This window comes from Sphaeramia orbicularis, chromosome 24 (genome assembly GCF_902148855.1).
Source record: "Sphaeramia orbicularis chromosome 24, fSphaOr1.1, whole genome shotgun sequence".
NCBI lineage: Eukaryota > Metazoa > Chordata > Actinopteri > Kurtiformes > Apogonidae > Sphaeramia > Sphaeramia orbicularis.
In genome coordinates, this window is record NC_043979.1 from 15,199,044 (window position 1) to 15,214,599 (window position 15,556).

At 39.9% G+C, this 15,556-nt stretch overlaps 1 protein-coding gene across 6 annotated transcripts in view; it reads right to left on the reverse strand.

Moving 5' to 3' along the window:
- The window catches only part of nrxn3b (neurexin 3b), a 355,069-nt gene that overhangs the window by 192,417 nt on the left and 147,096 nt on the right, over positions 1-15,556 (reverse strand). For 4 of the 6 annotated variants that reach the window (XM_030127828.1, XM_030127829.1, XM_030127827.1 and 1 more), the window contains 6 exons: positions 15,348-15,467; positions 14,873-14,985; positions 12,682-12,950; positions 12,105-12,295; positions 10,575-10,748; positions 7,323-7,442 (listed from right to left, as the gene is read on the reverse strand). In XM_030127828.1, coding sequence (XP_029983688.1) covers positions 7,323-7,442; positions 10,575-10,748; positions 12,105-12,295; positions 12,682-12,950; positions 14,873-14,985; positions 15,348-15,467 — 987 coding nt within the window. Of the gene's footprint in view, positions 1-7,322; positions 7,443-9,476; positions 9,507-10,574; positions 10,749-12,104; positions 12,296-12,681; positions 12,951-14,872; positions 14,986-15,347; positions 15,468-15,556 lie in introns of all 6 variants that reach the window. The other 2 variants (XM_030127826.1, XM_030127825.1) reach the window with 2 other exon arrangements.

Below are 15,556 nucleotides of genomic sequence, written 5' to 3' on the forward strand. Positions count from 1 at the left end.
GACCTTAAGAAAAAATACCAATATTTACTGTAAGTTGTGCTTAATAGGCAATGAAATCACAGATCTTTTAATATCATCATCACAGAATATGATGCAAACCATTGTTTAAGCTCGTTACTGGTGTTACTGGAGTTCAGTATGAGTCAGAAATCTCTTATTAGAACAAAATTAGATATATTTTCTTAAAAATGAGCTTTTTTTTCTAGCAAGATTTTCCTTTTTAGGAAGAAAAAAAAAAAAGAATACACAGCTTTTTCTTTCCGCAGTGTGGCTGCCTGAACGTGCTCAGAGAAATAATGAGCTGAAACAGCCAAAAACCGAGGGGATCTACAGCATCTGGTTTTAAATCTAAGTTTCGTTTAAATATTATGCCACCCAAGAAATTAAGATACAGTATACTCAGATATGAAAATAAAAATAAATGGTCTTGTAACATTGAATAGTGTTATGTTTTCCAACACAGCCATTTATTGACACAAATGAGGAGTTACATCTCCCGCTCGTCTCCTCCATCTTTTTAGCCCGGTTTACATTCTCTTTCTTCTGGCCTCTGGGCATTTAGGCTCCACAGCACTGCATATATCCAATTATACCGCAGCTCTGAGCATGGCGATGACACATCGATTGACACAAGCGACATCCAGTCTTATCACAGTGACATGATGCAGTGCTGGCCAAGCATCATTAGCCTGATCAGCCAATAGGGGAGCAGCTTGTTAGAACCCCAAGGGCTGAGCATGCAGCTCTGGTTTTAATACAGATATCATAAGACAAGAAGGCCAAGTGATAAAGTGATGGGGAGAGGAACAGAAATTACAAAGCTTCAAGGGGTAACATTATATTTGTGCATTCTTGTATGTGTACTGTACGTGTTAAGGCGGTTCACTGAGCCGGGCACTGTTGGGCAGCTACACTTTTCCTTGAGCTTTAGCTGAATAACAACAGGAGCTACTTTCTGAAGAGATCAAACTTCTGTCTTTCCAAACATGTTAAATGTGACGACACTGCGGGCAGCTGTCAAATCGTTCAGCGGCTGTTTAAGCATTTAAGCCACCTGGTCACATGATCCCTCAGTCAAATGGGCATTTCCAGTTTTGTCAGTGGTGCATAGACACCATATCGGTAGCCTCAGTCTATTGCTGATACAACCACACATCTGCCTCATTGGACTCGTTAGAACTGGCCCTAAACACATACAACTAAACAGGGGAATTTCAATGAGACCTCAAAGTCTCACTGAAATTGGATGAGAAATAAAATCCTTAAAATGCTTTTCATTCAGAGGAACAACTGCTTCCCTTATTTGTATGTGTTTACAGGCCATTCTTGACCAGTAACCAAAACCATAAGTCGGAAATCTTGTCTCCTCCATGTTAACCATGTTCAATACAACATCCCCAAAGGTGATTTCTGTCTTTTTAGGCAGACATCAAAAGACTGATTTGTGTTTTAGTCATCCTTTGTCTGATCTGTCTGCTTTTAATAAGTTACTCAGTTATGTAAAAACAGGTGCTAACAGCGACTGACAGCTGTAATGACCAATCAGTGTCAAGAATCCATCAGATGCTCAGGCAGAGAGCGCTTGTGTCACATAAGCAGCGTGGTATTTAACTTGACTTTTACATAATGGGTGGAGGCACCGTCACATTGTTAGTCTTTATGTACAGTCTAGGGTCCAATATGGCGAATATATGTGGCACAATATGAGTAAGTCTTAGGAGAGAGTGAGATCATTCCAAAGTGTGCTTTTGGGATAGGTTGTGCCCTGAGGACAAATCATTCTCTGTGGGACTCTTTTGGCCTATTTCTGATCTACCTGTGGTATTTATAGACAAATGTTCTCATATTACTATGCTCCACTTATAAGCCCTCTCTAGCCAAAAGGTACTTTCAAATGAAAACTTTCATTAAACTTTGGCAGAAATGGGAAGAAAAGTACTGTTTCTTTTTAGTTCAGTGTGTTAATTTCTCCCCATTTACTCTTCCCCTTCCAAATTAATCATAATATGGCACAGGTCCAGCTCTGTGACTCCTGTGGTGTGCTTTATAGCCAACTAAGCTCTGCTCAACACCTGTTGGCCAATCCCAGCCAGCTCCAGCTACTTAATCCCATTTACAGAGACAGAAGGTTAAATTATTCATCAGTCCAATGAAAACTCCTCCAGTATGCATGAGGATGTCTATAGATACCCTTGCATATTTATCAGAGATGTGCGCATGTGTGTCTTTTTGTATTTGCTTGTTTATTGTAAAACGCTCACTCATCATTGACGTCATGTCAAACAGAATAGTGCCATTGTGTGGCTGCCCTTTTTTCCCTCTAGGTTTAATACCATGGAGCAGACACATCAGTCAATAGAGGCAAAATGCTGTTATTATTGGTGATTTTCTACTCAGTAGAACATCATGGACCAGAGGAAACACAGCTATTTTTCCTCACCCCCACCACCTCTTTTGTCCTTTTCTTTTTTCCTCCTCTCCCCAACAGGCAGAGGAGAAATGACTACGGAGTGAATGGTGTGATTCTTTTCTTTTAAACGGTGAAGGAAGCATTACACTGCAGTGTTGTTATTTACCATATGTAAGCAGTTAGCTGGATATGATTACAGCCTTCTGAGCTAGCCCTGAAAAGTAAATTGAGGACACAGGGTTAAGCCGGAGTGTAGGGTTGGCTGCGATTATCACACTGACAGAGAAATTCATCGCTAAATCTATCTAAGCAATTACTGATGTCAGTCTGAAACTGACAAACAGTTTTCCTTTGCCTGTCTTCTGCCTCCCTCCCTTCTCTGCTCTTTCTTTCAGTTTGTTTATCATGTTCCTGACTGTGGAACAATGCAGCGACCTTTGCAGAGATAATTCTATTACGTAAGTTGAGTAATTGCTCTGGATGTGGAGGAGGATTGTGTGTTGCTCTTCTTGCTTGGCCCACAGCTTCCATGTCCTTGGATTTCAAATGAAACTCTGCGGTATTCGTAGTACGTGACAGGGAGAGAGAAATGTGCATAAAAACAGGAAGAAAAAGGGGAGAGGAGTAAGAAAAAAAGACAGAGAGAAGAGGGGGATGAATAAGGGACGACAGGGAGATGGAGATGAGCATGACAAAAGCAGTGAGCCAGAACCAAGCACGATACTATAAAAAGAGTCTGACCCCCCGCTCCAACCCTCCCACCCTCTTTTTTGTAAGCTATGTGGGGCACTACATGTACCTCAAGACTGTCCAAGTACCTCTAAGAAGGACTTCTGTGGTGCAGAGAGCCCGGCAAATTTCCTTTGTGTCTTGTTCCCATAAGTAAAGGTGTGCAGTCACAAAGTGCAGGCTGCAGGGAAACACGCAAATAAATGGAGGCAGTGTAGATAGTTGTCGCCTGCAGACTATTTTTTTTTCTTCTCTGCCACATAAAGCCCCGTCGGCCACACTGAAGAAGTGCAGAGAGGGCACGGAGGCCTGACGCTAACAATCTGCACAGATGAGACCGCGAGAGGCTTTACTGGCAGAAATGTTCATTTTACTTTGTTCAAGTTTCTTCATTTGAACAGTGGATAGAGACGGAGTCAGAGAAGCAGACAATTACTGATATTTGCTGCCAGCTATCAGAGAGGGAGACCGAGAGAAACAGAGGGAGAAGCTGCACTCCCACATTGTTAATTAGAAACTCTCTCACAGCGCTGTGCTCACTGAATAAAAGGCAGTCACACAGTGGCAACGACACACTCACACATGCACAAGAAATAGACTGTATTCACCGGTTTCATTTTTATCGAGCTACTTGAATTGTACAATCAAATTGTATGCGATATGATTGTATTGTACTACACTGGATTTGGCATTGTTTAGGATATTCTCTCCATGATCCATAACTATAGAAATTGGATGGGCTGGGGATATGTAGGGGGGGATAGATAAAGAGAGAGAGAGAAGTACAAGAGGCAAGGCATTGGAGGAAAATAACAGGAAAGCTGATTTCATGCTCGGAGGATTGCATCTCATTTTCTCCAAGTGCAGAGGGACAGTGTGCAGTCCTGCATTACACTTATGCATTTACTGCCACCTGGTGGTTTTTATCTGCACTGCTGAACTCACTAGAACCCATCGTGCCTCCCATACACGAATGAAAAAACTTAAAAACCTAAAGGCAGACAGCCTCTCACTTCTGAGGACTATGTGGCATAAGAGCTTTGAGGCACAGACTGGAAGATTTTGCAGCGACTGGGAATCTATTTTCAAAACTGCAACCAGATTCCTTCTATTTTAGTTTTTTGTTTGAGTTTAAGCTTGATCTACACACAACAGAAAGACTGAGGAGATATCATCAGATCTGGGGATTTCTGAGATTGTTGCAGGCTAATTTAGTGCCTGGGCTTTTAAGGTCAGAGATGAAAACTGAAAATATGGAAGATGCTGAAATGCTCAGAGTTGAGCCTATAGGGGGCGTTAAAATTACTGTAATGGTTAAACTGCAGAGGTAAAAGAGGAAATTGAAGAGGAACAGGAATTGCATCTACTCACTATTGTCTGTTTTCACAACCTGTTGGATTCTGCTGCTACATTTCTGCTATACTCATGCTTTTTGTTTGATTTTGCGTAGAATTTATGTGTCAGTTGACTAAAATCTCCAACAATATTAAACTGGTTTGATTTTACTAGATCAGGATGAGAAGACGACTGATGTAAAGACAACTTGGAATGAGTCTATGAGCCCTTTACATCAAACATCTGACACGTTATAAGTTTCAGTTCTAATAAAATTCATGATAATGGAGATTTGTCTGTGATGGTGAAATTACTTGAGAAGTCTTTGCTGCGCAGGAAGTCAGGAGGTAAACCAGACTCATTACCATGGGTAGGTGGTGTCATGGAGTCAAGGAGAAATACAAACCTACCTGCTGAAGCAGTGTCAAACCAAGCTGCTTGTTTGCCTGACTTCAACTCTTTAACCTTATTCCCCTTTCACTTCTCCTTTTTTATTTATTTTCTTGGTTCTAACACAGGAAATGAAAAGAACTTGCTTGAAAGGGCTCCAGAAAACGAGAAAATCAGCTACAAAATTCTCATTAGGGGCAATACCGCTCAGTTAAGAATGCTATTATACGCTTGGACAGTCCAGTCAATATAAGTGAACATCTATCTCCAAAACCAGCAAAAAGAGAAATAAGGCTTAAACCTGCAATGTCATGAAGATGTAAAATAAGTTACTGTCCGAGCTCTCGCGTTTCAAGAAGAAATATGCCTATGCCGATATGAAATCAATGACACTTCCCTCTCAGTCATCCCGGGCAGGCCAGTGAGGTGAATTAATGAGGGCTTTCTCATCACTAATTAACACATAAACACAGCACTCATCACATAGTGTGAACTGGAGTCGATTATTTGCCCAATGTGGAGAGGGTGATGTTTTACAGAGGGAGAAAAAAAGGCAAGCTGAGGTTGGGAAAAGTGGGGTGGGAAAAAAAAAGAAAATTGGAATTTGAGAGATATGAAGTCATACACAGCAGTTGGGTCTAACATCAGAAAGGTCTGGATGATTAGGGGATGCCAGCGCTCACAGAGAGCAGCTCTCCTAACAGCCTCCACCACCTCATTAGTCTGGCCCAGCAGCAGTGTGCCCCCACTATTAACCGCTAAATGAAAGACCGCCAACCGTGATTACTGAGGGGAAGTCCCCTGTCGTCAGGGGGATAAGAGATCCCTACGCACACATCCATACACACTTCGACTTCTACGACAGCTATTTGAAGGGCGTTATGAAAAGATGACTGAGGCAAAAGTGGATATTTTACACATCATCAGTCACAGCCGTTCACTCAGAAATACAAAACGTTAAAGCTGCGGACATCAACCTAAGCTGTTACAACAAATTGCCCATGTTGCAGTAAAAAAAATACTCCCCCTCAAACAATTGTCAACAACTCCATAACTCCAAAGCTTTTATCAAGACTTAAATCCAGCAAAAATCTGACAAAAACTTAATAAATGCATGAGTGACAGAGCCTGAGAGTCCTTGAGCCAAGGATATAGTACTCACTCATGCAGAGAGGCTGTCATTGGCTTCACAGGTGCACCCATTTTATCTGGTCATGGGTCTGTGTAGAAGTGTGTTAGTGTTTTGAATGGGCGTTTTTATGCGCTTCTGTTCAGTGGATTTGTTATGTAATACTGTAACATGTGTAATATGTGATTTTTGAACAGCCAAGTGTTGAATACACATTTGTTAAAAGGAGCACTTCAACCATTTTTCCTCACACTTGTAAAAAGATAAGGTGCTTTGGAGAGACAACACTGGAGCGGGAGGCACTGACACCTCTCTTTCATACCTTTTTTAACAATTTGGAGCATTGTGACCAAAAATAATGAGATTCTGAACCCAGAAAGTTGATTCTGAGCTGGGAAGGAAAAAAAAACATAGTAGATTTTCACTTGACCTGAATCTGGAACTGTGACAACATCAAAGGCCGTGTCATATTGTTCAGGTTGAGAAAAGGATGGAAAAGACAAAAAACGAATGTGTACTAGACTGGCAATAAAACTTGATGCTTGGTGGTTGTATAGGCATCTTCTGAGTTGAAAGAAAAGCTGTATTCCCAAAGGACTGGACAAGACTAGTTTTCCTTGGTTGTATGTATGTATATGTGTGTATATATATATATATGTATATATATATATATATATATATATATATATATATATATATATATATATATATATATATATATATACATATATATAAAAATCGAATCAAACTAAAAGAATTAGGACAAAAAACCAAGAAAGAGTTGTAAAAAATGGAGTAATATGTGACTACAGTTGCGGAAAAAATTATTAGACCACCAAAAGCAATGGTTATGCAATCAAGTACTAACCCCTGTGTGTATCATGTGACTAAAACAGACAGAAAAGAAAACATGGAATGCCTAAAAGCACTGTTTTTGGCAATACAATGCCATAGCTATTGATGTAAAAACTGAAAGTGATTTTGGTTATTATCAAGAAAACATGGAAAATGGCTAGATATCAGCTCTGAAATTAAACTCTTATGAGCTAGTTTTGTTGTTATCATTATATTTGTCCAAAGAAATGTACCTTTAGTTGTACCAGGCATTAAAATGAACACGAAGATGAAGAAAACAAGGGTGGTCTAATAACTTTTTCCAGACTGTACATTAAAGGAAAACAATAAGTTCATGAGAGAAGTCCACTGATACAGGATAATAGTTCAGGTCAACTTTCAAAACTTCTACATGTGATTAGGAAAATTGTTGGAAAGCTCCTTTTACGTACAAACAGCGAAAGTACAGAACGACAAGCGTCCAGTGGTACTCACGGTCATTGCAGTGAGTCCCTGTGTAAGACGTCATTGAGCAGTCGCACGTGAAGTTCTCCCACTGCTGGATACACACGCCCATGTTGGCGCACGAGTCCTCCTGGCATGTTGTACTTGGGCCTGGGAAAGTGGACAAGCGGGAGAAAGAGAGAAAGAGCACAGGTGCACAGTCAGACGACAGAAGGCGCTGCTGCTGAACTACAACAGTGCAGGACTCATGCAGAAGAAGTGAATTCTAAAGAGATATGCGGCTCGAGTGCCTACAAGAAAGAACAGAGAGAAGACAGTGCCACCACAGGAAGTCTGACCCGGAGCATAACGCGTTTAAAACATTCTGGGGAATCCTGTTTTCTGCTGCATAAAGCTGCATTCGCACTGGCGAGCTGTGGAAGAGGTGCCAAGTTTTCACAGGATCAACAGCACGCCTCTCAAGCACTAAGAGCATCAGAAAATACCCAAGCTTAATTCATGTAAAAGCTGCTGTATGGGATGCTGGTTTGGATCTAAAAAAAATTAGCATATGCAGCAGTGAAAACATGAAGCTGAGGCAAATGCATTGATGTGGCCTCTTGTGATGACACTGTCAACTTCCCTTCGTTTCCTTCTTTTTTGACAATATGTGCAGGTGGACATGCATGCGGTTTTTAATCATTCCAACAGGTAGTTATTTTAAAAAAGTTTTATCCGAGTAAAACTTAGGACGCTGCATTCCCTCTGTGGACAAGCACGACGAGACAGAAAAAAAGACCTTGTACAAACAACTCCATTAAAACAATATCCATTTAAAAAATTGTACATAAGTGGCCCTGTAAACATCTGTTTGTGAAAATGCACAGAACACAGTCGACACTAGACAGACAGGATTCATGAAGAGAAGAGAACGAAAAGAGAACTTGAGAACATGTAGTGCATATCCACGTGTATGCACTTGAGTCAGACGGAGTTGAGAAGGGTATTCAAAGTCAAACTGGATGTGTGTTTGCTATTCCTCTACACCACACATAGCTCTTACTTTTGAATACTTATACTGAGAGGGAATGCAGATAAGGACAAGTGCACAGCATAGATAATGAGATAAACAATCCCCCTCTGGAGTCTAGACAGACACGGGGGAAACCTTTACAAAAACCCACCTGATAACCACAGAGGAAACAAACAAAAATAAATAAGATAAAACAAACAGTCCAAATAAATGGCAGACAAATGCAAGTAAACAGTGTTTAGAAGCAATTGTCTTGTGCAAGACAACGTGAAGTAGAAAGACATTTGAAGTGGAAAACAGACCAAGTTTGCCAGCTGAAAGTGCATTTCGTGTGTAATGTATGGTAACAATAGTTAACCCAGGCGTCCCCGGCATTCAGAGCATACAAATATTTAGACCTCTGATCTGTGTGAATCTCATGCACATGTTTGGGCCCAGTATGCACACCTCGGAGCTTGTTCATTATAATGAGTAATGGAGTATTTCACTGTGTTTGAGTGTTGCAGCAGGATGCCGCTCGCTCTCTGAATAACACTCATCTGGATGAAGTAGCACACACCATGGGTTTTTGAGAAAAATGAGAGACCGACAGAGAGAGACCTGGTACATCAGCGGTACACTGATAGTTTACATGTGCACTGACACACTCACTCTTTCCCGTCTACATCAGTACGTCTGTGTCACAACTGACATTTCCACACAAGGACACACTACTCCCACAAACAATGTGCCTGCGCTTTTAGCTGTTGTCTGAAGCGTTCTGTCATTAAACTACCTACATATTTATGTGAACATCACTCAACTGACCTCTTCTGTTTACTCTTTAATTACAGTGTCCACTTAAACTGTTTGTCAGAAATGCACCCACACTAGTTGCTATTTTGACCTGACATTTATCTCAATGTAAAGTATTTTAATGTGTTGTCGTCTAAGACAGTTGTTTATATTGACAGTGCTGTGGTACGGAATGATATTTTATATAGGTGCCTGAACAATTATTTTGCCCGCTGATGGTCTCTCTGTCTTTTACTCTCTGGAACCGTACGTTTTTTCAGAGAGCGAGTCACCTCTGCGACACCAGGGGATTTTATCGCCATGGTGACACCCACGATGCATTACACATAGCAGACTTTCAGGCAAGCAGGCCTCTGAGAGGCGGAGTTTTAACCCACTACCTTGCAGGTCGGCTTTGGTGAAACCAACTTTGTTAGCGCAGAAAGAAAATAACAAACAGAATAGAACAGAGCGGAAAACAAGAGTAAAGGTTAGTGAGGACCGGCATTGTTAGTGTCCTCAAAACTTGTACAAGTTTGTCATCATGGCAAAGTGCAGCAGCATGGAAGGCTTTGTCACTGACAGTTGAGCTCCTCAACCATGACATATATCTATCTTTTTTTTCATTTTATATATATATATATATATATATATATATATACACACAAAATAATCAAATGTTTCTTTTTGCTTTAAATAGCATACGTACATACACAATATTCTGCCTGAAACAAAGGTTTCTAAGCAGCAGTAGTGTAATTACTGAGAGCTCTTACAGGCCTGAATCAGTTATATTTCAGATCACTGTGTGATCTGATCTTCTGCTGCCCTCTAGAGGTGTTCAATGGAGCCTTCAGTCACACATAAGGCAAAATTAAACACTGGTTCAGACCGCCAATTTCACTATTTACTTGAACGTCTAGTATGGATGATAATAGACTCAAATGTTCTTGTATTACTTATCTGAACAACAGCAATAAGGAGAACTACATATGCTTATTGAGCTCTGGGAGGATATTATCAGCATCTTTGCAGTCTCTTAGTATTAACACACGTAAGTATGAGTTTGAGGAAAAGGAGATGGAAAACATGCAGGAGGTTAAGAGCCTTTTGGGTGAAGCAGAAGAATTTTCCAAGTGGTAAATTAAGATGTATTTCTATGTTACACAGTTGCTAGTTTCAGTTTTCCTTTTTACTACAACCATGAAGTTTTTCCATAACCTGGAATAAAGTGGTCTTAATTTATCATTAAATAATAATTGTATGTGTTATTATTATTATGAAATTCTGATGCAACTTAAAACCTAATATGCAATTATTAGAGAATGTAAGGGATAATTTTTAAAAACTTATCAAATACCAAGTGAGGGAAAAGAAAATACGTAGGATTAACAATGCCAGGGAATCGCTTTAAGGGCTACAGAGGAGACTTCTAATTAGTCTAATAAATCTCACACGGCAGGTCATGTTTCTTATATGCCACTGGCAATCTGTACCTTCGCAGCCACGTTCAATCTGCCCACTGCGGAAAAGGGCATCGTTGATGAGGTCGGGGAGGCGGCCGTTGAGGTCAACCGAGGCTAAGCAGCCTTGGAAGCCCTCCCGTGAGACCACCAGCTTAGGGAGGTTCTGATACATGTTGGGACCCAGTCCACCGATGAACAAGTCACCTGGAGGAGGAAGAAGTGGAGTGTGAAAGGATTCAACAGTCAGTGTAACTACTGTATTAAACTAACATATACCACTGGGATTGAATGTACTTTTTTTTAATACCTGACTTAATGCTGTCTAGGAACTGAAAAATGAATCACAATATGAGCTTCATTAATCTAAATTAATTAATTGATTACTAAATCTATTGCATATATCAATATTTGTGAGAGGCATTTATATGTATTCAATACAGGAGCCAAATTGAAACTAAATATCTTTTACGTTTCTATTATATAACCTCCTGAGACACAGTAAGTAAACGTTGTCACCACTCTACTTTAAATAATTGCCTTAATTGGAAACAGCATGATGCAACAGTTTTTTTCAGATACATTTTTTATTTAATTTTTTTTTCATGTAATGTCCCTTTCAGTGGACTTTTTTTTTTTTAAAGCAAAGCTGTGAAACTCTTGTCGACTAGAGGACAAAAATGCGTTGCTGGGTCTCAGGAGGATAATACACCTACTAAGGTCTACTGTGCAAAACCACTGTTTTCACATGTTTTTATATGTAGAGTTAAGTGCATGTTAATCCATGACAGTGACAGTGAATAGTGATTTATTTTGGACATGTTAGATGTAAACTAAGAAAAAACTCAACAGTGCAAAATGAAGCAATGAGTTAACACTTAATCCTACGACAATGGACGTTCTGTGTCCAATGCCTGTCTGACGTGTGTCCCGATGTTGCAGCACGGGAGGGCGCATGGGTGCAATGCCGCTGTTGCACCACGGGAGGGCGCTATTGTACAATGGCACCAAGAGTACAATGCCACTAGTTTATACAATTCTTATTTATTTTCATACATATTTGTACAACAAAGTTTTAATGTGCAACATAATACCTATTATGCCAACACTTTTAGACGTAAATCTAAAATAAATGTGTTATTGTGCACCGTGTTTACATCCTACATTTCAATTTAAGTTGGATTTTAACCAGTAAACAGGCTTTGTAAACATTTATACACAGCCCACAAGACCTATGTTTACCCTCATTTTCTTCCTGATTAAGCTGTTTGTCACAAGAAGACTCAGTTTGCACCTGAGCATCAGTTCGAGTCTAGATCCATGACATTAGCACCTTATTGTTAAAGCCCTGTCAATAATAGAAAGGATTTTGAACCACTTAACATACTGCTAAAGTCAATAATCACTAAGCTCAGGTAGCAACCTGCTGATGTTGACTGAAATTTTATGTTTAGTAAGGGGCCTGGGGACGTGAAACCCACTGTTGTTTTTTTGTAGATATTTCATTAAAGTGTCATTGCAGAGATAGTGCCTTTGAATTCCCAGTGCATCAGGATGTGATACCTTTAAGGTCCAGGTTTTTGGCTCCGTTGACATTCTGGGTGACTGATTTTGTGTCCACCTTGAGTGTGTGTGTATTGGAGGCATCTCGCGTGATGACCACATTATGCCACTGGTTATCATTCAGTGGGTTGTCGCTGTTTCCCTTCAATAGACTCGGCCCATTCCCCAGGTCGAACACATAGTGGATGAATCTGTCAAAGAGGAGGCGCAGTTGATGAATACATCTGAATTTGGTTCTTGTGTGTACGCATGCAGAGGTCTCTTATCACCCCAGACCTCATGTATTAGAAAAGCTTCCACGATTACCTTTCAATGCTTTGACACTGACAAAAGTTTAACTGACAAAGAAATCAATCATTGCTTATGAATAATAATGTTTGTAAGCTTACTAAAGGGACAACAAAGATTCAGGATCAATAAATACTTCAGTGAGCACGAATGCATTTATAATGTATGAAACTGAACCCACATCAGTACGGTTATTTAAAAACCCTACAATCATCCCAGGACTACCGTCAAAATAAAAAAAAAATTAAAAAAAACAATAACCTATCACCATAGTCACTTTGTCACTCACCCTTTAACCAGCTCCACGGCAATAAAGTCATTCCCATCTCCGCTGTTGAAGATGATAAAACCATCAGGGGACGTGGTTTTGAACTGAAAGAACAGGTGCATGGTGGTATAGGCCTGCAGAGTGGCCAAGCCAAGGTAGCTGCCTTTGGTCTTGAAGGTCACAGGGTCAGCGATGATGAAGCGCATGCCGAAACGGGCATTGAGCTCACAGAAGTCAATGTCCCCGTTCTTGCACATGTCGATATACTGCATGCCGTTGAACTTGAGGCTCTGAGAAGGGAGACGATGACAGATGATTAAAAGAAAAAAGTGATGTTCCTTTTAAGTTAATTTTACTCTGATGTGCTTTTTAAATCACTAGGGTTTAAGAGTTCTCACATACATGTCTCTGAAATATGCCAATTTTAATTAAAATTTTAACTAAACTGGGTCAAATTACACATATGTTTCTAGTGGTAGATTTTCCTGATCAATGAACTCATCACACATTATGGCATTAACAGAAAAGCCAGTTTGTCGACATGTCGACGTCTGTGGCACAAGTCGACGTTACTTTGGAGGAGTCGACTAGTCATGTGTTATTCTCTCTCTCCCTTCCATCACCCGACAGCGCACAAGCCTTCATTCAGTGCATGTCGATACTCTCATCTTTCTACATGAAAACATGGAGTGCAAGGTAGGGATGTGTGGATTAGCAGAGCTGGGTCAGGTTGGTGCGGATCCAAAAAAATGTCACTGTATTTGCGGGGCGGGTCAAGTAATTCCACAAATCCCGACCTGTGCATCACTAGCGGAAGGTCAAGACTGAAGGAAGATGACTCAGAGTAGGAACTAAACTGACTGTGATCTAGAAAAACTATGGTCTAAGTCATGTTCTGGCACCCATGTAAGCATGACCAATATGGAATAATAATTTGGACAGTCAGTGTGTTTGGATTATTCTGTTCATTTATTTCATGAAGACAATGCGCTCTTTTCTCTAACACGCTGTGCGTCTTGGCTGCCGCTGTCTATACTTTTTCCTACTTTATGATGTTCACTTCAATTGAAAAGAAAATTAAGGGTGCTAGCCGATGTTTTGTTTTGGTTAAATGTCTGAGAAGGACTGCTGATGCTTGTGTCTTGCAAGTGTTTTATTCTGCACTTTACTGTACGTTGTTAATGTTCCAGTGAACGTTAGTACAAGTTGCTCATTGTTGAATGGCTGTGTGTCTGTGTTGTTCCTCCACTGTCAATGTGATGAGGTCATCATACGACTAGTCGACTTGACTTCGACTTTGACAAATAAGGCGATCTGAACAAATCTGAAGTCACTAATGTCCTATCACACATCATCAGAATTCATCTAAAAGAGTCTGCACCAGAGGGGATTATAGAATATGACAAAGAACAAAATACCATGTTGTTCTGTCACGTAGTATATACACAGAACAATACACCCACAGAAATAAAGCACATGATAAGGAGCATGTTTCATTTCTTTTCTAACACCTTTAAATCAGTGGTTATTGGATAATATATCATGTTGCCATAATCTAGAGTAAACTGTTTTACAATTTATCTAAGCTTATCTTCTCTTTGTTTTCTTTTTTTTGTAGAGACACATACATACACACATATGCATACATACACACACACACACACACACACACACACACATATATAGACACATGCACATACGCAAGTTCACATACACTTAAATAGATAAATAAAGGGAAAGACAATTAAAAATAAATAAAGTAAAAATAAATAAATATAACAAAGCAAAAAGGTACACAGACATTTGAGCCACACAGATATGTTGGTAGCTTCCATACCTTCTACAAAGATGAATTCTCTTTGTTTTCTAATGACACACAGGCATCTCACTGTTTCGTAGTCATGTGCTATTGCTGTTTTTTTTTTGTGTGTGTTTTTCATATAGCATCGACTAAACAGGACCGGTAGATAAACACACAGATTGTATGGCTAAATTTGGTGTTGCTCGGACTAGTTAATGTCCACTGTGCCTGAATATATATATATATATATATATATATATATATACACACACACACACATATATACACACACACACACACACATATATATACATATATTTTTTTTTTATTTTTTTTTTTTTTATTTATTACAATCAAGATGACAAGGAGACACCTTCTTATTGAGAATAATGTATCTGTTGTTGTTCATACCTGCAGATGCCCAATGAAGGAAGAGGGAGCTGAGGAGACAAAGCGCCTTTCAGTCAAGATGCCCGTCTCCACATTGTTGAACTCCAGTCGAGTGTGATCTCCTGCCATTTGACCTGAGATACAAGAGGCAGAAGAAGAGAAAGGACAAATGATAAGAAGAGCTAAGAGACGGAATAACACTTAAAAGTTCAAGACCAACCAAAGTCAGTAAAAACAGTCATGCAGTGAAAAAAATCTTCCGTTCTCCAACGTTGTACTTTTACTTTTCATTAAGAAGTTTTACAAGGTCAAAATGCAGATTTTTGAAGTGAACTGACATCTTGGAAGTGTAATCCATATCAGCTCTACCATTAGCCGAAGAAGGGATTAGTGAGTCAGCGTATGAAATTTAATAGAGAGATAAGAGTCATCCCCTATAATCATGCATATCGAGGATATTGGGAAACAGCAGGTAATCAGTCTGCACAGGAAGTACCTTCAGCCATGTCGTCATCCACAGTGAGTTTGAAGTTTTTACCGCGGCGGACCACTCGTACTGAGTGCCACTCGTTGTCGTTGAGTTTTTGTCCGGCATAAAGAACCTCAGGGCCTTTGCCTGAAGAGGAGGCTTAGTTAGTCAAGGAAAGGGGGAGGCACAAGCACAAACCAAATCTTTGTTTTTGCATCTAGAAAAATATTTGATCC